The sequence below is a fragment of the Erythrolamprus reginae genome, chromosome 3 (assembly GCF_031021105.1).
Source record: "Erythrolamprus reginae isolate rEryReg1 chromosome 3, rEryReg1.hap1, whole genome shotgun sequence".
Taxonomy (NCBI): domain Eukaryota; kingdom Metazoa; phylum Chordata; class Lepidosauria; order Squamata; family Dipsadidae; genus Erythrolamprus; species Erythrolamprus reginae.
The window spans coordinates 145238811-145264217 of NC_091952.1; the positions used below are offsets into that span (position 1 = coordinate 145238811).

At 40.4% G+C, this 25407-nt stretch overlaps 2 protein-coding genes across 4 annotated transcripts in view; one reads left to right on the plus strand and one right to left on the minus strand.

The window, feature by feature from the left end:
• ZMAT2 (zinc finger matrin-type 2) overlaps positions 1 to 4142 on the minus strand; it is a 70208-nt gene extending 66066 nt beyond the window's left edge. The window contains exon 1 of the mRNA XM_070746914.1: positions 3540 to 4142. Coding sequence (XP_070603015.1) covers positions 3540 to 3557 — 18 coding nt within the window. The 5' untranslated portion in view covers positions 3558 to 4142. The remainder of the gene's footprint in view (positions 1 to 3539) is intronic.
• LOC139164583 (histidine--tRNA ligase, cytoplasmic-like) overlaps positions 3564 to 25407 on the plus strand; it is a 39117-nt gene continuing 17273 nt past the window's right edge. The window contains exons 1-11 of one of the 3 annotated variants that reach the window (XM_070746910.1): positions 3564 to 3805; positions 5067 to 5273; positions 10721 to 10804; positions 11449 to 11568; positions 20190 to 20285; positions 20939 to 21064; positions 21325 to 21432; positions 21521 to 21619; positions 24334 to 24427; positions 24657 to 24784; positions 24874 to 25113. In XM_070746910.1, the coding sequence (XP_070603011.1) occupies positions 5148 to 5273; positions 10721 to 10804; positions 11449 to 11568; positions 20190 to 20285; positions 20939 to 21064; positions 21325 to 21432; positions 21521 to 21619; positions 24334 to 24427; positions 24657 to 24784; positions 24874 to 25113 (1221 nt within the window). In that variant the 5' untranslated portion in view covers positions 3564 to 3805; positions 5067 to 5147. Of the gene's footprint in view, positions 4141 to 5066; positions 5274 to 10720; positions 10805 to 11448; positions 11569 to 20189; positions 20286 to 20938; positions 21065 to 21324; positions 21433 to 21520; positions 21620 to 24333; positions 24428 to 24656; positions 24785 to 24873; positions 25114 to 25407 lie in introns of all 3 variants that reach the window. The other 2 variants (XM_070746912.1, XM_070746911.1) reach the window with 2 other exon arrangements.

Genomic DNA, 25407 nt, shown 5'->3' on the forward strand with positions numbered 1-25407 from the left:
GCAGTCATTACCGGTTTGGCAACCCAGGCCACATGTCCACTACTGGTTCTTCCGAACCAGTTCGAACCGGTAGCATTTCACCCGGTTGATTTAAGTGCGCATATACAATACCAAATTGAATGGTAAAGATTTCTCTGTCCGATCGCATCCAATTCTAGGACATGGTGCTCATCTCCATTTCAGCCAGTATTTTCTGAAGACATTTCAGGGTCCCTGGTCACGTGGCCAGCATGAGTATACGCCAAAGGCAATGGAATGCTGTTATCTTCCCATTGAAGATAACAGTGGTACCTATTATTATATTCACATTTCAATGCTTTCAAATTGCTAGGTGGACGGAATGGGAGATCACCCCGTCTTTCAGCACTCAGCTCTTGAATCCAGGCTGCCATCTTTCCAGGTGACAAGCTCAGCATCTTTAACCACTGAGCCATCACATTGCTTTGCAGTATTATACTAGGGTGGCTCAAATCCTCTGAAAAAATTGCTTCCCAAAGTGTAGAAGTACACACATAGCATATTTCTTTGCATCAATAAAACAGGTAGTTCTTCTATGCTCATGTGGCTACTTCAAAATAGCTCTTGGTGTCTGCATATGCATGTAGAAGCAGAGCCACCATGTGCCATCTAGAAATGCTGCTTATTGGATACTATGTTTACGTTGTGGTTTTATTCAATTAAATCAGGTTTCCAAATTTGTTAGTATTTTTTTGTCTTTTCATTCTACAATATCTTTTTTTGAGATACAAAGAGCAGAGAACGCACAATGACCCTATTCATGTTATTTTCCAACCTTTTTGATACTGCATATAGACTGATGATAATATATATATATATTTCTGTGGCTTTAAAATGTATCAACCCAGTTCCTATTACAGTGGTACCTCTACCTAAGAACGCCTCTACTTAAAAACTTTTCTAGATAAGAACCGGGTGTTTAAGATTTTTTTTGTATCTTTTTAAGAAGCCCAGAAAAATTTCACAGGAAATTTGAGAGTGGCACGAAGCCCCAGCCAGTTTCCTGCCATTCCCCCTTTAATGCGGGCCATCTCAGGCTTTTCTGGGCTGCCAGAGGAGCCTTTCAGTGGTGCTTAAGGAGGCTTTGGCAGCCCAGAGCGAATGGAGCATTTTCCTTTCTCTGGGCGATGGAGAGGGTATAAACCACTTCACGGTGGTGACTCCCTCGCGCCGACTCCCATACACCCAGCGCAAGGTTGCCTCCCGGAGCATCTGGGCGTGGAAAGGCAAAAGGGGGTGAAGGCGCCAGTTACAAAGCGAGCGAGAAAGAGGAGCATGGGAAGGAAGAGGAAGCAGGTAGCAGCAGCAGCCACTGCCTTTCGGTCAAGGAGTGGGAGGTACCCCCCTCTTGCCCACCTGGGTTTCTCTCTCTGGCGCAGTATATGGGAGGCAGCCTCGCGCCGGGTGTATGGAAGGTGCATGCTCTTCCACGCCGCCTCAGAATCCCTCTTTTTTAAGCCTTAAAGTTTTGGATTTTTTTGATTCCCCTCACCTCACCTTCTTCCTTTGGCAGCGACTGTCCTCCTCCTCCTCTTCTTCCTCCTCCTCCTCCCACCCAAATTCAGAGCTTTTATTTCTTTCCTAATGGGTTTGCGCACATTATTTGCTTTTATATTGATTCCTAAGGGAAAAATTGCTTCTACTTACAAACTTTTCTACTTAAGAACCTGGTCACAGAACGAATTAAGTTCTTAAATAGAGGTACCACTGTATCCATAAACCATCGTTTCTTACATAATACAATATTCCAACGCTATATAACTTTACGGGTAATCCTCAATTGAGCCCAAAAAATTTTCTGCTAAGTGAAACATCTGTTAAGTGTATTTTGCCCCATTTTACATCCTTTCTTGCCACAGTTGTTGCTAAGTTAGTAAAATGTTTGTTAAGTGAACTTTGTTTGTCATGTCAAAAAAAGGGATGGATCCCAGGACACTGAAACTGTTATAAGTAAGTCAGTTGCCAAGCATCCAAATTTTGATTGTGACCCTGGGGATGCTGCAATGGCCATAAGTGTGAAAAACAGTCATAACTTCTTCAGTGTCGTTGTGACTTTGAGCAGTAACTAAATTAACTGTTGTAATTATTTATTCTAAAATTTTATTTTGTATATTATTGTTTAAAATTTTAGCTTAGTGCACTGTTCAAGCGTTTGTCTATTATAAGTGAACCCACTATGTGGCTAACCTCATACAGTGGTACCTCGGTATTCGAACGCTTCTCAGCTCGAACAAATCGGTTTTCGACCAGGAAAATCCAAAAACTTTTGCCTTGCAATTCGAACAAAGCTTCGGAATTCAAACAGCCGAGCCGAGCCGAATGCCTTTCATTCAGCAGGGAACGTTCCCGGCGCTGCTGCTGCTCTAAGGAAAGCCTCTGCTGCCGTTGCTACTCTCGGGAAAGAGAAAGTTGGTGTAACTGCTTAAAGGAAAGAAGGAGCCCCCGAAACTGACGGTATTGCAGCCCCCCCCCCACTCCCTACAGCTTGGAGCGGAAAGGTGTAGGAAGGGTGAGGGCAGCTGCAATACCGGCAGTTTCGGGGGCTCCTTCTTCCCTTTAAGCAGCTACACCAACTTTCTCCTTCTCAGCGAGGGCGGCTTTCCTTCAAGCAGCAGCAGCGCCGGGAACGTCACACGAGAAACGGAAGCTGCTGACGTTCCCGGCGCTGCTGCTGCTCGAAGGAAAGCCGCCCTCGCTGAGAAGGAGAAAGTTGGTGCTTAAAGGGAAAGAAGGAGCTCCCGAAACTGCCGGTATTGCAGCTGCCCCCACCCTTCCTCAGATCTTTATCCCATAGGAAATAAAGGAAATAGGGGCTGGAAACCAATTAAACCCATTTCCATTATTTCCTATGGGATAAATTAATTCGGTATTCGACCAAATCGGTTCTCGACCACACTTTTGGAACGGATTATGGTCGAATAACGAGGTACCACTGTACTTAGAATCAACAGGAAAGTAACTGAAAATAAAATTGCCAATGAACTTACATAAACCTGTGGACCCTACTAAAATGAAATCCCATAAAAAGAAATTCATAAGCAATAAAATCAAGCTGTTTCTCCAAAATCATTTAAAACCTTTAGATGCTGTGGAGTTAAGATCCAAGAGTTTGTATGTAACCATGAAATCTGCATACTACAGGAGCAAACTTTTTAGTCTCCTTCTTTAACGAAGGAGCCTGTTTATTTGTTTTATTTGTTTGTTTGTTTTCTCAAGTACGTATTGGTGGTATACAAAGATATAACAATCTATCAGCTTATTGTCTTATCCTGGGAGCTTCCCGATTTCTGGTGTGACTATGGCCAAGCCCACAGAGGCTCCTCGGGGTCCCAGCTACACACATGCAGAGAGAACACAACCAAACCTATCAAGTCAGACCTTTTCTTACGGCCCTTAGATCTCAGCCGATGAAATTACACGGAGGCCTTTCCAACTCTGCGTTACAATTCTCAGCAAATGAACTAGAACAGAAAGCCTATTTTCTCTTCTTTGGAGGAATAAAACACAAACCTATCACCTACCCCGCTGCTCGACGCCATCTTGCCTCTGAAGAGCCCGGAAAGCCGGAAAGCGACGCCTCCCCCCCCCCCCGCCCTCCCGGCCCAACCAGCGCTCGCGAAGGGCAGGCGCCGAGGCGTCGGAAGGGCTTCCTGACTAGAGGCACCTGGGAAGTGGGGAGGAAAGGCCTCGGCCTTTTTTTTCAAAACGACCGGGAGCTTCTCCGTCCCCGGTAGCGCCGGATGCTCCCAAGTCTAAACCTGGAGGCTGAAGGAACGCGCGCTATGCGGTTTGCTTTTACTTTATGCTTTAGGCACAGACTCTAGTACTGTAGTTGCAAACCTTCAAACGATTGTGTTTGTTCACGTGTCCATGGCACGCGTCATATTTCTGTAGCCTTTAACGAAGCGGGGTGGATGAAATGGTTTAATTTCTTGCAGTGTTTCTCAACTTCGACGACTTAAAAGATAAGGGGACTTCAGCTCCCAGAATTCCCCAGCCAGTCTGCTATGTGGAAATGCTGGGCTTTGGGATCAACCTATCTTAAAACTTCTCCAAGGTTGAGCAAAACTGGCTTTAACATTTTAAATCTCTGACCGATAAACTGAAAACGATTGACTTCCGGTGAGGAGTATACTGTCGTTTTAGGAAGTTGACCTAAGCTTTTTTTTCTTCAAGAGGGACTTTTCTCATTGGTTTAGAAAATTTCCTTTGAATGTTTCGTGCGCTTTATGGGAGCTTTAGAGCAGTGTTTCCCAACCTTGGCAACTTGAAGATATTTGGACTTCAGCTCCCAGAATTCCCCAGGTAACGAATGCTGGCTGGGGAATTCTGGGAGTTGAAGTCCAAATATCTTCAAGTGGCCAAGGTTGGGAAACACTGCTTTAGAGAACCGTGGTATAATAAGGAAACAGTTGCTCACTTAGAACTTTTATCTGCACAGCCCTTTGTCGGTTTAATTTTTCATTTTAAGCATTAGTAGCCATTCTCGCCTCTCTCGATTCCTTAATCTGATTAATATTAAACAATGGTTGTGAGAGTTGGCTAACGCCAGGAGTGACAAATCCTTTTGCATCGGCATGACTCGCAACAAGAAAGGGATGCAAAATTCATGAAATTTAGCTCTTTGGCATGATTTTGCTTTGGAGAGATCTTTTTTCTTCCTGTGTCTAAATTGTGTGCTTCCTGCTTCAAAATGACAGGAAATTCTGCCCTTCATTTTTATCAATACAAGTTATGTGGGCTGCAACAAAGAAGTTACTTTAAGTTACCCATCTCCTTAATATTGGCAGTAGGAGTGACAGTTATGCCAGACCTAAATTGTACTGTGTCATAAAGTTTATTGTGTGATCCTTATGCTTATCATATCTTGCCCTAATATTTCTAATAGATTCGGTATACCTCTTAAGCTCTATAGTGGAAGAGTCAAGAAGTTTATTTATTATTTATTTTGCTCTGTAATTATGTTGCAGCTTTGCTGTAGTATTAAACATTAGGCCAATATGATTTCTCCTTTTGTCCATTTTCTTTGCATGTCTTATTCTTTATAGATAATTCTGCTCATCTTTGGCTAAAATGAAGGCAATACTTCATGTATCTGATGTACTAAAAGTATCACACGACAGTAGTTGATGTGCTTATCTAAACTTTCCAACATGCACTGGGTCACTGTTTTAAGAACTGCTTCCTTTCGAACCCATAACTTGCCACTACAGTTTCGCACCCTACGTTTGTTTTTCAGTCATCTTCCAAACCAGGTGTGTCTCATTTACCAGTACTTAATCCTCCTTAATATAGTTTGTTTATGCACTTAGATTACTTTGATCTATGGCTGTTTATTGAATTGGAAATATTGGAATTGAAATATACAGTATACAGTATATACATACTGTATATATATTTATCCTTCATCCATTATTATATTGCAGTGCTTTCTTAATCTGTAGATGCTAAATTATGAACAATATTTTGTTTATTGCTTTCAATTTAAAAGATGCCAGACAGCTAGATTGGGAAAAATCACTGTTAGATTACATATTGAGTTGAATTGAGTTGAAATTTATTGGCCCAGTGTGATTGGACACACAAGGAATTTGTCTTGGTGCATATGCTCTCAATGTACATAAAAGAAAAGATACATTCATCAAGAATCATAAGGTACAACTCTTAATGATAGTCCAGGTCAGCAAGCCGGAATGGTAAATTGGGCTCTCTGCCGCAGCTTATAAGTGCTTGTGGAGCCAGCGCAATTTAGAGATAGCAAAATCGCGCATGGAGCCACAGGTGCACCTGTGTTTCAGCGAGGTTTCTTTGCTTCCACGCATGCCGAAACACGGGCGCACCTGCAGCTCCATGCGCGATTTTGCTACTTCCACAGATGCAGAACTTATGAGCCGTGGCAGCGAGCACAATTTAGCATTGCAGCTCATAGCCCACCGCTGGTCCAGATACAAATAAGCAATCAAATCATATTAGGAATCAGTCAATATAATTTGTAAGGAATCAGTCAATATAAACTGTAAGGATACAGTCATTTGTGGAAGATGGGTGATGGGACTAATGAGAATATTAATAGTAGTGCAGACTTAGGAAATGGTTTGACAGTGTTGAGGAAATTATTTGTTTAGCAGAGTGATGGAGTTTGGGGAAACATTGTTCTGGTGTCTGGTTGTTCTGGTGTGCAGTGCTCTATAGCGTTGTTTTGAAGGTGGGAATTGAAGCAGTTTGTGTCCAGGATGTGAGGTGTCTGTAAATATTTTCACAGCCCTCTTTTTGACTTGTGCAGTATACATTGTTTTTTGGGGGTTTTGCGGTTCTAATTATCCTCTGAAGTCTGTGTCTATCTTGTTGGGTTGCAGACCCAAACCAGACAGTTATAGAGTGCAGATGACAGACTCAGGAATTCCTCTGTAGAACTGAATCAACAGTTCCTTGGGCAATTTGAACTTTCTGAGTTGGTGCAGAAAGAATATTCTTTGTTATGCTTCTTTGATGACGTTTTTGATGTTAGGTGTCCATTTTAGATCTTGTGCTATGGCCAAACCTAGAAATTTGAAGGACTCTACTATTGAAACTGTATTGTCTAGTATTGTAAGAGGTCGAAGTATGGGCGTGTTTCTCCTAAAGTCTACCACCATTTCTATGGTTTTGAATGTATTCAGTTCCAGATTGTTCTGGTTGTACCATAATGTTAGTTCAACCTCACATCTGTATGTGGATTCATCATTGTCTCGAATGAGTCCAATCACTGTTGTGTCTCATCACTTAAACCTGGGCTAGGTGGACTGTCATCTAAATAAGCATTACAAAATTATGTCAACATATTTAGAAGGACTTGTTAACAATATTTAAGTTATGCATAATATCATATGCCAATTTTATTAATACATATCTTAGCACTGTAAATATATATATATATATATATGTTAAAATGTTTTCAGCTGGAATTTTAAAATTAAGGGAGACTAGGATGGTCCCATTTCGGCCTTATTAGGCCTCATCAGCTAGCCACACCCCTTTCTTTTACTGGGATTCGATCTGGTGAACTCTGCATTGTAAAGCAGAGAACTAGCAGTTAGAGCTATTCGATCTGAATCCTTCCAGCTCTGTACCAGGGAGGGGCTATATGTTTTTCTTAAGTCGGATCACCCTGGTATATTTAAGGAACGTCACAGCTCCTTTTTTTGCCTCTAGGCCCAACCCAGGACCACTACCAGGCAGTTAATATATTTATAGCCGACAACTATATTCTGTATGTGTTAAAATGTTTTCAGCTGGAATTTTAAAATTAAGGGAGACTAGGATGGTCCCATTTCGGCCTTATTAGGCCTCATCAGCTAGCCACACCCCTTTCTTTTACTGGGATTCGATCTGGTGAACTCTGCATTGTAAAGCAGAGAACTAGCAGTTAGAGCTATTCGATCTGAATCCTTCCAGCTCTGTACCAGGGAGGGGCTATATGTTTTTCTTAAGTCGGATCACCCTGGTATATTTAAGGAACGTCACAGCTCCTTTTTTTGCCTCTAGGCCCAACCCAGGACCACTACAAGGCAGTTAATATATTTATAGCCGACAACTATATTCTGTATGTGTTAAAATGTTTTCAGCTGGAATTTTAAAATTAAGGGAGACTAGGATGGTCCCATTTCGGCCTTATTAGGCCTCATCAGCTAGCCACACCCCTTTCTTTTACTGGGATTCGATCTGGTGAACTCTGCATTGTAAAGCAGAGAACTAGCAGTTAGAGCTATTCGATCTGAATCCTTCCAGCTCTGTACCAGGGAGGGGCTATATGTTTTTCTTAAGTCATTTTTCTTAATGCAGAGTTCACCAGATCGAATCCCAGTAAAAGAATGCAGAGTTCTGCATTTTTCTTAATGCAGAGTTCACCAGATCGAATCCCAGTAAAAGAAAGGGGTGTGGCTAGCTGATGAGGCCTAATAAGGCCGAAATGGGACCATCCTAGTCTCCCTTAATTTTAAAATTCCAGCTGAAAACATTTTAACACATACAGAATATAGTTGTCGGCTATAAATATATTAACTGCCTTGTAGTGGTCCTGGGTTGGGCCTAGAGGCAAAAAAAGGAGCTGTGACGTTCCTTAAATATACCAGGGTGATCCGACTTAAGAAAAACATATAGCCCCTCCCTGGTACAGAGCTGGAAGGATTCAGATCGAATAGCTCTAACTGCTAGTTCTCTGCTTTACAATGCAGAGTTCACCAGATCGAATCCCAGTAAAAGAAAGGGGTGTGGCTAGCTGATGAGGCCTAATAAGGCCGAAATGGGACCATCCTAGTCTCCCTTAATTTTAAAATTCCAGCTGAAAACATTTTAACACATACAGAATATAGTTGTCGGCTATAAATATATTAACTGCCTTGTAGTGGTCCTGGGTTGGGCCTAGAGGCAAAAAAAGGAGCTGTGACGTTCCTTAAATATACCAGGGTGATCCGACTTAAGAAAAACATATATATATATATATATATATATATATATATATATATATATATATATATATATATATATATATATATATATATATAAAATGGAAGAGATATTCTCCTGAGTGTTCTGGTTTCTGGTAGAATTTTAGCTATTACAAATAACTTTTACTAAATGCAGTATTTCATAAACAAAGAAACTCCATCTTTATTCTCTTCCTTCCGTATTCAAAATACACTTCATCACTGTTCCCTGTAAGCTGCGCGCGTGGGCACGCGCGCACCCCAAAATACCCCCCGCGCACCCTTTCCCAAGGGCGCGCAAGGAGCCGGGCCTTGGAGTTGGGGGCGGGGAGCGACGAAAGTGCGGAGGTGCCACGCGCGCTCCTCATCCCCCTGCCAGCCGTGGAGCCGTGGCCTCCCCCACCCCCATCTCCCCATGGTGCCTCCGGTCCCCTCGCGCCCCTGGCCTCTCGACGCTGCCCCCTGCCCGATCCACCCCCTCTCCAGCTTTCTCCGCCTTCCGCCTTGGGGCATGACTTCTCCTGCGGCGGTGGCAGCTGCGGCTTCTCCTCCTCCCCATCCACGCTTCCAGCCAGGGGGCTGCGAGAGGGTTTTCTTTGTGTGCTTCGGGAATGCCCGTCCCGCCCCTCTCGCAGCCCCTTCGCTGGGAGCGCTTTTGTCCCGAGCTTTCAGCAAGGGGGCTGCAGTAGAGGCAGGGCAGGCGTTCACGAAGCGCTCGGAGAAAGCACTCTCGCAGCCCCCTCGCTGAGAGAGAGAGAGAGCAATAGACAGAGCAAGATGGAAAGAGAGAGGGAGAGAGAAAGTAAGTGAGAAAGAGAGAGAGAGAGAAAGAGGGAGGGAGGGAGGGAGGGAGACATAGCAAGAGAGAGAACAAGAGAGAGAAAGGAAGCAAGAGAGATAGAAAGAAAGAGTGAGAGAGAAAGAAAGCAATAGAGAGAGAGAAAGAAAACAAGAGAGAAAGAGTGTGAGAGAGAAAGAGAGAGACAGAGAGGAACAGACAGAGCGAGATAGAAAGAGAGGGAGAAAGAAAGTGAGAGAAATGACTCTTGATTTAAAGCATATGGTAAAAAGCACCCAAATAATAACAGAGAAAAAAAAACCCAGCCTTGTGTGTGTGTGTGTGTGTGTGTGTGTGTGTGTGTGTGTGTGTGTGAACTCTTGAACCATTTCCAATAGCCCTCACCTGTTATTGGAAATGGTTCAAGAGTTCACATACACACATACACACAAGGGGGGAGGAGACAGGGAGGGTAAAAGAGGAGAAGATAGTAATAATAGTAATAGATTTTGGTTTGGTTTTATTATTAATTTCTTTTAATAAAAAAGAAGGGAATTTTATTTATTTATTTATTTATTTATTTATTTATTTATACTTCTATGCTGCCCAGTCCCAAAGGGACTGCCGCTCAGACACTATACTATACTTTTCCGCCCACACCGGGAAAAAATTAGAGGGAACATTGCACTTCATACTAGCACATTTCTTGTTCTCCTGTTATCTCTCCTAATTACATTCCTTTTGCATTCCTCCAAGCCTCCTCCATTCACCAAATTTTATGTACTCACAGCATGATTCAAAAACAGCAGAAATGACTAGAAAATAACACAGAATGAGTTTGTTTGCTTGGGAGCTGAACAGGAACACCTTCCATTTTTGTTCTACAACACTGAAACTCCACCCTTCTCCCCCACTGACCCCCTGGCGTACCAAATACATCACTCCAGTATTTAACCCATTCCTCCCCTTAATATCTTCTTCCAAAGACTTGTTCCTTACATTTTTGGACCCTTCTGAATTTAGGATCGACCCAGCGAACGTCTGATTCTTCCTTGCTAGATTCTGGACTCATAGCAACATCCTGTTCTAGTACCTGTAACCCCGGGCCCACCACTAATTCATAAACACTATCTGTATCAGAGTCCTCAAGTTCTTCATCATCCTCCAACTGACCAGGAGTATGTACAACACTGAGTAGGCTCTAAGATAATGGCTGAGAGAAATTCATGCAGTGAGTTTGCCTGGCTTATGGACAGCAAGAACCTGTCTCCCGGCCCCTTACCCATGTCAATCTTAAACTTATCCAATATACTACTTGGAATCAGAATAATAATTGAAAGTGAAAAAAAATTATTTCATTCTGTCTTTTACAAGTTGCATTTTATGACAATAACAAGTAGTGGAATATCTATACTGTTTGTTTTCTATGTCATGTTTGTATTACTCTGCTCTATCCCAGGTTACTGAAGATGCAGAAAAACAGCTATCTCACCAGCAGAATGCTGGTGCCTCAAAAAGAAATCTTATTCTCAAAGTTCCCAAGGTAATGCCTCATGGTAGTAATCTTTCTGGATCTGCTATATTATTTTCCTCTCTAGGGTTTCTTGGAGTTAGCATTGGTATTCTTTTCAGTGGAAAAAAAAAACATTATGTGAACTTGCACCTTTCCACATAAGTTGTGTGTGTGTTTACGTGTATGTACGTGCGTACACACACACATGTATGTATACATACACATGTGTTTGTGTGTGTATACACATGCACACACACACACACCTATAAATACATGCGTACACACATTCTGCTTTTTCAGTTTTATCTTCTCTTCCAAACATGTTCATGTTCTAACCCAGACATATCAAACACAAGGCCCATGAGCCAAATATGGCCCACGATGGACCCAGATTTGGCCCATTGTGCTGCCTCAGAGACTGCCCCTACTGTGCTGCCCCGACCACTGCCCATCCAAGCAGAATGCTCCTCTGGTGTGCATATAGGAGGCAACGAGCTGCCTGGTCCCCACAGGCAGCTCCCAACACAAGCAATGCTATGCTGGCTACACCCACCTAGCCATGCTTTCTCCGCCCCCCCCCACCCCCAAGGGCACCCACAATGCTGATGCAGCCCTCAATGAAATTTAGTTTGACACACCAATTCTAACCTCTTTGCCTTGCCTTGAACTCCTAGGGTACCAGGGATTTTAGCCCAAAGCAAATGGCTATCCGTGAAAAAATCTTCAGCATCATAATTAGTTCTTTCAAGCGTCATGGAGCAGTAACAATAGACACTCCTGTGTTTGAGCTAAAGGTGAGAGTAAGTCAGTAATAAATTTGCTGTTGCTGATAAGGTTTTTGTAACCTATTTCTTTGGAATAAACCAACTTTCTTAGTTTTAATTAAATTATATGCATGGTTGAACATGATGATGGGTGAGGAGCTTTTGTTTTGTTTTTATTGTTGAATTCATTGGTTATGCTGCTACTTTGTTTCAAATAATGAAGTTTAGAATTTGAAATTAGGATAGTTTCTTAAATGGAAATGTATTTTTCAGTAGTGTCCTTATACAACTACACCTTGAGTTATGATTGTAATGGAGCCTGCCCATTACGGTCCTAAATTGTGACAGTTGTAAAATGTTTAATATAAATGTATGATTTTATAAAGGTTCTTACAAGGAGGGTAAAGCAGTACTGTGTGTTTTGCAATAAAAATAGTAACTGTAATGTATTTCAAACAGATCACTGCAATAGCATCTCTTCTACAACAGAAATGGTCATATATGCAAATATATCGTAATATGATATATTATACCGGTAGCACTATATCTTGACTGTGGTAACTTAGTGCTTAAATCTTGAATTATAAATTATCCAGGTAAAAATTGTTTCATACAATTATTTCATTTGGAATTATTTTTTGTAAACATATTATGTCCTTTTTCATAGCTGGGTTATTTTTATAAACCATATTTCCCTCAAATCTATTTTATACAGGTAGTACTCGACTTACAGCAGTTCATTTAATGGCCCTTCAAAGTTACAATGGCACTGAAAAAAGTTACTTATGAACATTTTTCATATTTATGACCATTGCAGTATTCCCATGATCACTTGATTTACATTCGGATGCTTGACAACTGTTTTGTATTTATGAAAGTTACAGTATCCTGTGCTTATGTGACCATCTTTCTGACAAGCAAAGTCAATGGGGAATCCAGATTCACTTAATAACCATGTTGCTAATTTAAAAACTGCAGTGATTCACTTAATAAATATGGCAAGAAAAGTTGCTAAATGGGACAAAAGTCACAAATTTCTCATTTAGCAACATAAATGTTGAGCTCAGTTGTCATAAGTTGGATACTTTGCATTTGACTTATTTGATACTTCCCAAAATGTGTATTTGTTTCATATTCTTCTTGCTAGTCTTTGGTACTTCGCTTTGTTTGAGGAAAATGCTTATAATCTTATTCATGGCTTTAGAGCCAGACAACATATCAGATACATATATAAAGATATAAAGTTAGTCTTCTGTCCAGTTTTTTAAACAACTGTTCAAAGTTACAGGGGCCTCCGAAAGAATGATTTACAGCTTGTACAACACTTCTGGCCCCCATAAAACATTTCCCCATTTCCCCCGACATTTCAGACATTTGTCAACTGGCTCACATTTGCAACTGGAAGCCAAGCACCCAACAAATGTGTGATCCTTATTTGCAGTCATTTCTGCTGGCTTCTCCAGGAAGTCAATCAGAAGCAAGCAAGAAAGGTTGTGTTCAAAGGGGAGCTAAAATCCTTTGTGGGGATGCAGGAAAAGAGCAGAAATTTTCAGGATTTCAGCTCCATGCCTACAGCCTACTGAAGAATTTCCCCTCCCTTCCATGCAAGAGGGCTCCAAGCAGGTTACAGGAACATTTGCGAGCCAACTACTGATACCTGTTTTGCTCCATTTGCTTAACAACCCAGGAGATCACTTAACAGCTACAGCCAGGAGTGCCTATATTGCAGTCATTGAGCAAAGCAGTAACATGGGCATCTTGTTTAATAACCACTTTGCTCAACAAACAACATATAGGTCCCAATTGTGGTTGTAAGTCAAGAACTACTTATACATATAGACATACAGTAGATATAAAAAAATTACAGACCCCATTAAAATGCCAGGTTTTTATAATATAAAAAACAGTCAGACCTAGATATATCATTTCAGATTTTTCCCCAGCTTTAATATAATGTATAATTCAACTGAAATCTGTCAGGGAGGTAAACAATAATAAAAAACATACCATTTATCATAACTTCAAACCATTATTAAATGGTTTTGAATGGTCCTAAGTTGAAGTACTGTATACCTGAAAACATAAACATTCGATTGCATAACATTACTTTAAAATATAATAAAATTACTATTTAAAAATAATAATACATATAGCAGCTATTTATGTAAGTAATATTCTTCATCTATGCATGTGGGTGGGACAAATAGTTTCAAACAATCTGAAGATTCATTAGAATCATTGTAAGATGGAAGAAGATAACTACAGTGGTACCTCTACTTAATAATAACAATTAATAATAATAATAATAATAATAATAATAATAATAATAATAATTTATTAGACTTGTATGCCGCCCCTCTTCTGTTGCCAGCCAAAACGCCCGTTTTTGCGCTGCTGGGATTCCCCTGGCAAAATCCGGAGGTGGGTTTTCCCATGGAGGGGAGCCTCGGGAACAGTGTTCCCTCTAATTTTTTTTCAGTGTGGGCGGAAAAGTACAGTGTCTGAGCAGCAGTCCCTTCGGGACTGGGCGGTACAGAAGTCTAAATACATACATACATACATACATACATGCATACATGCATACATACATTTTCAGGCCTCAGCACTTGATTTTTTTTCACAGATGTCACCCAAGACAACTTATTGTGTAATTATTTGGGGCTCGGTGCTGGGGCAGAAAAAGGTCCCTTCCCACTATGTTATTCTGTTATTTTATGTTTCAATTAATATCATTATCCTCTTATAAATCCAGACAGGCCGCCATGCCTACTCCTCCTTATACATAGTACTTCTTAAAAGAAACAACAAACGCTTATACAATTTTTTCCTAATTAGGAAAAAAAAATTCCCTTCTTTTTTATTAAAAGAAATTAATAATAAAATGAAACCAAAATCTATTACTATTAAAACTAAAACAACCAGCAAAACCAAAAACACAACTATTAATAAATCCATGCTTTAAAATCTTCATTTCTTAAATATTTATAGTATTAGTAATCTAATAATACTATGAAAATCTATCTGAACATCAATGCATCAATTAATATATTTCCATATTTACTTTTCTATAATTTCATTCAATATTTCCAAGCTCAATTAAATTTCAGGACTTAACATTTACTATTATTAACTTTCATCAATCTTCTACATTTCCAAGTATATTTTAAATTCATAATGCAAAGTCATAAAATCATACATACATATCATTATTTATTTATCCTATGTATCCTATGTATTTATCCTATGTATCGTCCATTAATTTTACCTATGTAATTCTATAAAACAAAGAAAAAGAATACTCTAACATTATTATCTAATCATTCCCCTTATATACAATAATATATTATGTAAAGAAAGACAAAAAATTCTAAACCCAATAATTATCTTAATTATATGTATCAAATTTTTGAGCAATTCATCTTCTTATATTACATCTAATATGATAATTATGAAACAATTCCATAGTATTCTAACACTCAACATCCATTTCCTTTTAATTTCTCAACTCTTTCCTCTTTATATATGTATTTTCTCCATCCCCATCTCCTTACCTTTTTTCTTTTTTTTCTTTTACTGTCATATCGATATCTACTCTTTCCCCCACTTCTTTTTCTCTTTCTTAAATGTATTATTTGCTCATTATTAATCTCCATATAATTTCTCATTTTTCTTTTTCCTTATTGCATTTATGAATATGGTCAAAGTCATAATAAAATTCACAGTAATTTTCAATACATTCATCAGCATAATCTTTAATCTTCATTTCATTTCCAGTGTGCTTTTCCTCTTCATTGCTGTGTGTATGAAATTTATTTCGTACTGTATTTTTCTTTGTAAGCCACAAAGCAGTCCCCATCGCCCCCGGCAGCAACATTGAATTCGGCAGTGGAGGGGACTCTGCGGCAGGGGAAAGCCCCAGCACGGCGGCAGGGGAAGAGCTGGAGCCGGCTGCCCAGGGAAGCGGCGCATTTGAAAAACGCACCACTTCCCTGAGGCAGCAGCTCTGCGGGGCTTTGAAATGACATCAAGGCCTGCGCCCAGGGAATAGGCACGTTTTTGAAATGCGCCGCTTCCCCAGGCAGCCGGCTTCGCCTCCTCCCCTGCCACCGTGCTGGGGGCTACCCCCCGCCGGCGAAGATGAATAATAGACGGTCGTTGCTACCACCATTGAATAGGTAGCAAGGGGGGGGGGAGGAAGCGCGAAATGCCGCTTTGCCGCTCCCGGCACAGACCTGGTGGCGGTGGGCGGGGAGAGCCCTCCGCCACCCTCCTCTCTGGGCAGCCTTTGAAAAGCGTGCACAGGTTTTGTTTTTTAGCGCACTACAGCGCATGGCACACGTTAGAGGGAACACTGCTTGGGAATCCCACCAGCGCGAAAATGGGCGCTTCGGCTGGGAAAAGGGGTGAATTTTGGGCTTCCACCCATTAATCGCTTTTCCATTGATTCCTATGGGAAACATTGTTTCGTCTTACAAACTTTTCACCTTACGAACCTCATGCTGGAACCAATTAAGTTCGTAAGACAAGGTATCACTGTACCCATAAATATTATAAAATATAATAATTTTAATAATACAATACTGCAGAGAATAGTGCATTGAGCCTGGCAAAGGTAAAAACCTGTAAAATTTTCGTTTTGAAATAGAGAACAGATAGGAAAAGTTTGCTAATAGCTTTTTATAGTCAAGTTGATTTAAAATGGCCTTCTGAATACCAATACAGCCAGACCCACAGGAAAAAATAATTTTAACCAAAAATTAAACAAATTGCACCAGGCTTTGTATTAATAAATATCATTTCCAACAATTCCAACAAAATAAAACAAATAAGTATGGTGGCCCTACTTGTGGCTGGATGTCATAATTACAGGCACCTCTTTCTAGTATCCTACAATAATTCATCTTCATTTACTTCCAAGTTGTAATTTAATTCTAAATTACAGTTTTACTAAGGTAGCAATTCATTTCTTAGAGAAATAAATAATTTCTAAAATAAATAAATGTTTTGGCCATATTCTCTCTAATATAATTAACACTATCAGTTTAATCCCACTTGTTCTGTGCACAGCCCTCGGAGCAAAACCCACCCACCCACGACTCAAAAAGTCCCTTATTGCATGGTATCACACTCTTTATTGATAAAAGCACACATAGCGGCAAGCAGATTTAAAATGGCAAGGAAAAAGGGAGTATTTTCTCTCCAGAGCTAAACATCAACAGAGTCTGGGAAAGGCACCAAACTAGGCCTAATTGGAATTCCTTAGCTAACAAATCCATTTATCATTTAAGCATATGAATCAGCTCACTGAAATCTCGAGCAAAAATCCTCCAGCACAGAATGTATTTTATTGAGGCAGAACTCATTATTTTGAAGCCTTGTTCAAGCACACCCCCATTCTACAGCCTCTTCCATTGAACGGCTTTGAAATCCCACACCCAATTACCCCAAATCCTTTGCCTTTATACTGCTTGGAGGTAACATCACACTCTAAAGAGGCTAAAGTTGTAAGCTAAAACCTTTTACTATGCAACTCCTCTCACCTTCTCAGCAATCTCCTATAGCAAGGGTCTATCCACTGACTTTCCACTCTAATGTCTTGCTCATCCTCCAACTGCGACCAGTCTCCCATTGTCATATCAGCCCCCTCTAGTGGTTCCTCGGTTTCACTCAGGCCACTTTCTTCCTCACTCTCACTCTTGGCATCAGCTGGCAACCCCCCTGGCCCAGGGTATCCAGAGGAGCCTGGCTCATCCTCCTCAGAATCTGACATGACCTGAGGTGGACAAGGAGCACTCATAACACCTCTAATATATAATATTCTAGATTTAGACAAAAAAGAAGAAAGAGTTCAGTGTTCTTGCTATCTGATAATAGCAACGCAAAACAGGTGTTCATAGAATTGCAAAATGGTGCTGGGGAACATGACTCTCGTTATGAGGAACTCAAGATTGAAGAGTTTGGAGAATTAATGGCCACCAAGGTGCCTGATCCAGATCATTTAGGAAATAAACGCCCACCAAATGTCACATGTTACACCTGACTTTTGTGTCAGCAGAGGGGCAATGTGAGCTAGTCAGGATCACTGTCTGTCCCTTGTCATGACCATCTAATTGATTGTCTGGAGTTCTCCAGTATGGCTGTCCACTGCAGGGAGTGGGCCTATTTATTTAGTCCACTACAGATGCCTGATAGACTCTTCTGGGTTTCAAGAGGGACCCTGAAGACATTTATTTGGGGTGCAGTTTGGCTGAAGCCTTAATCATCTCTTAAGAATGAAATGATGACAACTAGTTTTATATTGGATTGTGCATTTGCTTCCTTGTGGTTTTGAAACTTGAAGTAGTCCCTGCTTTTCACAAAAATCATGGGAAATAAAGCAACAAGGGAGATGCCTGGAGCACTGCTGGGAGAAAACTAGGAGTGAGTCCATCTGGACATGGGTAAGAGCTTATAGTAAGGATTATACTGTGGCAATAAGAACAGCAAAATATAATTACTTTTCTGCTCTTATTGTGTCGGCCAGCAGTGTTAGGATGACTTGGGCTGGGACAAAAGGATTACAGGAACATTATAAAAACTGTTGTGAGGATTATTCTAGACATCTGACTGATAAACTCTGATTTTACGTAGAATTTGCTCTGATTGGATTCTGCTGTGCAGGTCCTGTTGAGGTAATTGTGACATAATTTAGGTTAATTTGGCAGCAGGAATTTGTGTTTTTAACTTTTAAGGACATGGGCAGAAGCCTTGGAGCTGTGAGTGTATTACAGCAACGTGTCTTCTGGTTGATGAAGGCCTTCCAGGAGATGGAAAGAGGTTGGGCCAAAGTGGTAATAAATTCACAAGAACAAGGGGACACAATCTGAAGTTAGTTGGGGGAAAGATCAAAGGCAACATGAGAAAGTATTATTTTACTGAAAGAGTAGTAGATCCTTGGAACAAACTTCCAGCAGACGTGGTTGGTAAATCCACAGTAACCGAATTTAAACATGCCTGGGATAAACATATATCCATTGTAAGATAAAATACAGGAAATAGTAAAAGGGCAGACTAGATGGACCATGGGGTCTTTTTGTGCCGTCAGTCTTCTATGTTTCTATGTTTCATCCTTGAGTGAGAAGGTAGTTCTGCTGGCCTGAAGGAAGCAGTGGTACACCCTAATGAAGAAACAATAGCTGGACAACTTTCATTTGGCTGCATATTCAGATGGTCGTGGTGAATTATCTGGTCTCATCCCAGTTGGGTTTCAGATTCCATATACCAATGTTTCCCAACCTTGGCACCTTGAAGAGATTTGGACTTCAACTCCCAGAATTCCCCAGCCAGCAATTCTGGGAGTTGAAGTCCAGATCTCTTCAAGATGCCAAGGTTGGGAAACACTGCCGTATACCATCGTAATGAGATGACACTGATTGCACTTGATAGGGATGAGGGCAGTTCACCGAACCTGGCCCTTCTTGACTTCTCAGCAGCTTTCACTAACTTTGAGGCAATGTGTTCATACAGACAGACAGGCAGGCAGGCAGAGACAGAGAAAGAATATACAAATCGGGTAAAATGCCTAGTTATGATCAACCCTCAGAAGTGGCTGGACAGAAAGACTAAAACACAGATTGTGGCTTTCCCATTTGCAGTCATTTGGAAGTTTTAGAATGGACAAAAAGATTTATGGAATGGAGCCAAATTAAGATGGAATTTTAAATAGAAATGTGTACTGATAATGAACATGTAATTGTTAAAATGTAGAAATTTTTGAAATTTGAAATGGAGAATAGGATAAAGGAGGTGAAGTGGGCTAAGACTTTTGGTTATAATGTACAGATAGAACAGTAGGGGAATATGAGATTAAAAGGGTTGAAGTTTATGCTGTGTTACGATCTTATTTTTTAGAAAGTGATTTACATCAGTATATAATGCCAGAAAAATTATGATATATAAAGACATTTCAAATGTTGAAGAGATATTTCACCATGCTTAGTGAAGATGTAAAGGAGCTGAAAATTCTGGATCCAAATGCATACTTTGATACAGAGGATCTTAATGGTTAATATTTATTTGAAGCCAGAACTTTTCCTTTTAGGATTAATGGATAAATAATTAGGAAAAAAACAAGGGAGGTTATTTAAATGTGCAACCACCACAGTGAGTTTACTGTATGCACAAAGATAGAAAGATTCAACACTGCCTATTATGGAGGTATGGCTGGTAAAGTTAACATTTTCCTGAAATTGATAAATTAATTTATTTGATTAGAAAAAAAGAAATGTACATTTATTGCCAACTGGAAGTCTAATGGACTTTTCTGTAAAAATGAAAAAAATGAATTTGTAACTTACAGTATTTGATGATTAGACAGGACAGATTATAGAAAGAGGAGTAATACAATATAACTTTGGAGAGAAGTTAAATATATATTTGTATTTATAATTGCTATGAAGAGTATTGGAAGCTACTGCATACTTTTTCCTTTCTTTTCTATTTCTCCTTTTTTTCCTTGCATCTTTTTTCTTTGATATTTCTTTTTTCTTACTTTCGATTAGTTTGTGTTAGCTTTCATCTTCTTGCTTAGAACTTTACATAAAATGATATCAGAGGTTGAAACAGATTAAAAATGGCAAAATGAATTTTTCCTTCTATTCTTTCAATTTAAGGAATTCTTGCAAGAGAACTATGGTGAAGAGGAAAAGTTGATTTATGATCTGGAAGATCAAGGAGGAGAGATGTTGTCTCTTAGATATGACTTAACTGTATCCTAACAAAAATTCTAACTTGCAAAAACCACTTTTTAAAAGATAGATTCTCTCAGACATAATTGTGTAATAAACAATAGATTGCTGCATGACTCATAACAGTAATTAAAGACTGGTCAGAAATTGCAAGAGATTCAGAAGAAGCTTCCTCTGTGTAGTTGATGTGTTTAAGGTGAGCATGTCTTATTTACATTGCTAGCCAGAATGTTCTCATTCACAATTTAATGTGTTAGGGTGAAACTCTGCAATGTAAACATCATGAGCCAGTGCAGCCATCTTCTGTAAAGGTCTTTGAAGCCATTAAGAAGATATCGAGAATTCTTTCTACATACCGTTAGTCCTCAATTGAGCCAAGAGTTAAAGTCATAAGTCAAGGCATCACATGACCTAATTTTTTTTTACATTTTCTGTTCAATTACTCTGCCTAATTTATTTAGAGATTTTTAAAAGCTACTTTTTGTATTCCAGGATTTTGACATTGCTGGCCAATACAATCCTATGATTCCTGATGCAGAGTGTTTGAAAGTCATACATGAAATCTTAACTGTTTGTTTTTATTAAAAAGTAAAATAGTTCTCAGGTGGGAAAAGGTTGCCCACTGTTTGCTTACTTTCCGTGCTATAGGCAAGTTTTCTTAACTATGCTTTTAGGTGCCATTTGCTCGTTTCTTAGCTGTGAACAAAATAAAACGATGTAAACGTTATCACATTGCAAAAGTCTATAGACGTGATAGCCCATCCATAAAGAGAGGACGCTTCAGGGAGTTTATCCAGTGTGTGAGTATCTGCAGATTTTTACCACTTTGGGATGACAAAACAGAAAGAAGCTATCTTCTTTCTTTGATCTTTAAATTGAAATTGTCAAAGAAGCAGATAATTCCATGTCTGAAATATGGAAATGAGTGAATGCTTTGTGAGATGGGGTACATATGTTACTTCACACTTCAGGAAAATAGGATTTAACCGAGTACTTCAATTGTTCGATTACTCTGCCTAATTTATTTTGAGATTTTTAAAAGCTACTTTTTTTATTCCAGGATTTTGACATTGCTGGCCAATACGATCCTATGATTCCTGATGCAGAGTGTTTGAAAGTCATACATGAAATCTTAACTGCCATGCAAGTTGGAGATTTCCTTATCAAAGTAAGAAAAATGGACTGTTTGTTGTGTATGTATTTATTCAGTCTGTGCATTCATTTTTTTAATCTTCTATTTCTGCTGTTTCCCCCAGATCAATGACAGGCGCATTTTGCAAGGGATCTTTACAATATGTGATATTCCAGAAATCAAATTTGAAAGTATTTGCTCAACTCTTGACAAATTGGATAAGGTTTAAGTATCTTAAGTGTGATCTTGGTGTACTTATAGGAGAGGCAGTAAAGTGAATTGGTACAAGCAGAGGAGGGGCAGAGTATAATAATTTGTATATTTGATCATACTGTATATTCAAAAGGTAGGACATGCATACATGAGGGAACATGGAAGAGATAGGATATGTACAGGGTGCATTCCAAAAGTAATGCAATTTTTAAAAAGTAATTTATTGAACAGATTTGCACACTTAAAATTCTTCAAAGTGTACTGTCCTTGGGCCTCTACACATTTTTTCCAGCAACTCTGCCATGACTGGTACGCGCCCTGGAAAGCACCTTCAGGGACCTCTCACAAGGTCTTCATCATGGCTGATTGGATCTCTTCTATGGACAAAAAACAGGTTCCTTTCAGGGCTGGGAACAAAAAGAAGTCTGCTCGGCTGACGTCAGGACTATAGAGCGGTTGGGACAGCGTTGACACCTGGTGTTTTGCCAGGAACTCGTGGACACGTAGTGCATTGTGGCAAGGTGTGTTTTTCATCCATAGAAGAGATCCAATCAGCTGTGACGTTGACCTTGCAAGAGGTCCTCGAAGACGCCTTCCAGGGCACGTACCGGTCATGGCAGAGTCACTGGAAAAAATGTGTAGAGACCCAAGGACAGTACTTTGAAGAATTTTAAGTGTTCGTGCAAATCTGTTCAATAAATTACTTTTAAAGAAATAATTGCATTACTTTTGGAACGCACCCTGTATATGGAAACGGAAATGGGAGAGCACACGATGGATAGAATGATAACAGAATATGTGACGGAATGTGTATGCAGCATATTTGTGTGTGAGAGAATTTGTGGTTGTGCATATGGAAAGGGGGGGGGGGGGGTAAGGAACACAGCCATGCAAGTAATTGCTTGAAGTGTGGTTTTGTGTTATTAGCACTGCTAGACTCAGGAAGTGCATGCCTGGATCGTCAGGATTTGTTTGGACCTGGAAGCCTGGGTATGGTCCTCAGCTCTGAATATGTTATCCATTCATGGGTATGCATGAAATAAAAATAATTATTATTTCACTTGGATCCTGTTAAATTGTCATTCCCTATTGAAAAAAAATGTCAGTTTAAATTATCTGCTTTTTGAGCAAAGAAATGTATTCATTTAATTTAATTTATTTGACTTCTATGCCACCCAATCCCAGTGGGACTCAGTGCAGCTTATAAATAGTACATACAATAAACAAGTCAAATAATTAGTAATAAGAACAGAAAAACCCACAATAAACCTTAAACTCACATATATACAGAAACAGTTGCAAATTGGGACCCCCAGGCCTGCTGGCAAAGCCAGGACTTCACAGCATTTCGGAAGGATAGCAGGGTGGGAGCAGTACGGACATTGGCGAGTAGTTGGCTTTATAACGTCGGGGCAGCCACAGAGAAAGCTCCCCCATGGGCCCGTCAATTTGCATTGTTTAGTTCAGGGGACCTGGAGGAGGCCAACTCCTTGTGATACGATTGGTCTCTGGGAGGTATTTGGCAGAAGATGGTCTCGTAAATAAAGTGGTCCTAAGCCATGTAGGGCTTTATAGGTAATAATCAACGCCTTGAATTGTGACCAGAGACCAATTGGTAGCCAGTGCAATCGGCGGAGAGTTGGTGTTATATGGGTGTATCGAGGAACACCCATGATAGTTTGCGTGGTTGCATTCTGAACTACAGTCATACCTCATCTTACGAACCTAATTGGTTCCAGGGGGAGGTTCGTAAGACGAAAGCTTCGTAAGACGAAACATTGTTTCCCATAGGAAACAATGTAATGTCAATTAATCCGTGCAACCAAAAAAAACCCCCCGCAAAAAAACGCTGCCGCCCGGCTGTCACCTTTTAAAACAGCCTGGGGGCTTCTCAGCGACCTCCCGAACGCCAAACCCGAACTTCCGGGTTCGGCGTTCGGGAGGCCGCCGAGAAGCCCCCAGGCTGTTTTAAAAGGTGACAGCCGGGCGGCGGGGCTTCCCAGCAGCCTCCGAACGCCGAACGCGGAAGTTTGGGTTTGGCGTTCGGCTTCGGGAGACGGCTGGGAAGCCGCCCGGCTGTTTTAAAAGGTCACAGCAGGGCTGGGGGGATCCCCAGCAACCTCCCGAACCCCGAACTTTTGCCGAACTTCCGGGTTCGGGGTTCGGGAGGTTGCTGGGAAGCCCCCCAGCCCGGCTGTCACCTTTTAAAACAGCCGCGCGGCTTCCCAGCAGCCTCCGAACGGTTTAGAAAAAATTTGCCTCTTCTTACGAACTTTTTTCATGTTACGAACGCCAAACCCGAACTTCCGGGTTCGGCGTTCGGGAGGCTGCTGGGAAGCCCCCGGCTGTTTTAAAAGGTGACAGCCGGGCGGCGGGGCTTCCCAGCAGCCTCCCGAACGCCGAACCCGGAAGTTCGGGTTTGGCGTTCGTAACACGAAAAAAGTTCGTAAGAAGAGGCAAATTTTTTCTGAACCCTGGGTTCATATCTCGAGTTGTTCGTAAGACGAGGGGTTCGTATCTTGAGGTACCACTGTATCTGTAGTCTCTGAACACACTTCAAGGGTAGTCCCATGTAGAGGACGTTGCATTAATCTATACGAGAGATAATGAAGGCCTGAGAGATCATGTGCAAAGCCTCCTGGTTCAAATAGGGCCTCAACTCAATTAGCCAAAAGATGAATTATTTAACCTAAGTAATGTATTGCTCTCCCGTTTCTTCCACAGATCTCGTGGGAGGAAGTGAAAAATGAAATGATCCTAAAGGATGGTATTTCTCCTGAGTGTGTCAATCGTATTAGTGAATATGTTCAGCTTCATGGTGAGTATCAGTACACGCATTCTGTAAGGAATTAATAACTCTACTTGGAGGAAGATTGACTATGATTCTGCAGATATTTTGTGTGAAGTGCTCTCTTCTTTATGTTTTGTGTTCCAAACATTGATTCAATTTAGGTTGAAATAATGTTGAGTTAAATTGTAAGATTTACTGAAGGTAATAGAAAACAAAAAATAATATCTTCCATCTTTAAATGCGTCTTTTTCTGCAGGGGGACCATGTCTCATTGAGAAGCTTCTCAAGGATCCAAAACTGGTAGAGAACAGATTGGCTATGAAAGGACTGGAAGACATGAAATTGCTGTTTGAATACCTTACTCTATTTGGCATCATAGATCAGGTGAATTGGAACATGGTATTAGATAAATATAAGTGATCTGTGGCAGTCCAATATTTTTCTATTAGAAACTCTCTTGTCCTTTTGCACAGGTCTCCTTACATCTAAGTCTGGCTCGTGGTCTGGCTTATTACACTGGAGTCATTTATGAGGCTGTTTTATTGAGCCAAAAGCATAGCCACCCAAATGAGTCTGTTACCTTAAGCGTGGCTGGAGGTGGACGTTATGATGAGCTTGTAGCGAAGTTTGATTCAAAAGGACATAAAGTACCTTGCGTTGGACTCAGTATTGGTGTTGAAAGGATCTTCTCTATCATAGAGCAGAATAATGAGGTATGATCTATTAATCAGTTAGAAGATGTTAAATAAAGGAATTATTAGCATAGGGATCAAAATACAAATGCAGAAGGGTGGAAGTGAAAAATATTTATAGGATAGGAAATAATAGAGAAATGCAAGGACTGTTCAAACTCTAGTTGGTGGGTGGGGGCAAAGACGAGAGATAGCACAGCCCCAACTCTTCAAGCATTGAAGTATTTTAAAATATTCCTCAGAGTTTGGCCACCTGCCTGCTTTCCTGTTCTGTGCTTTGAGAAAATGTTTAGGAACTGGCTGTAGCGTATAACA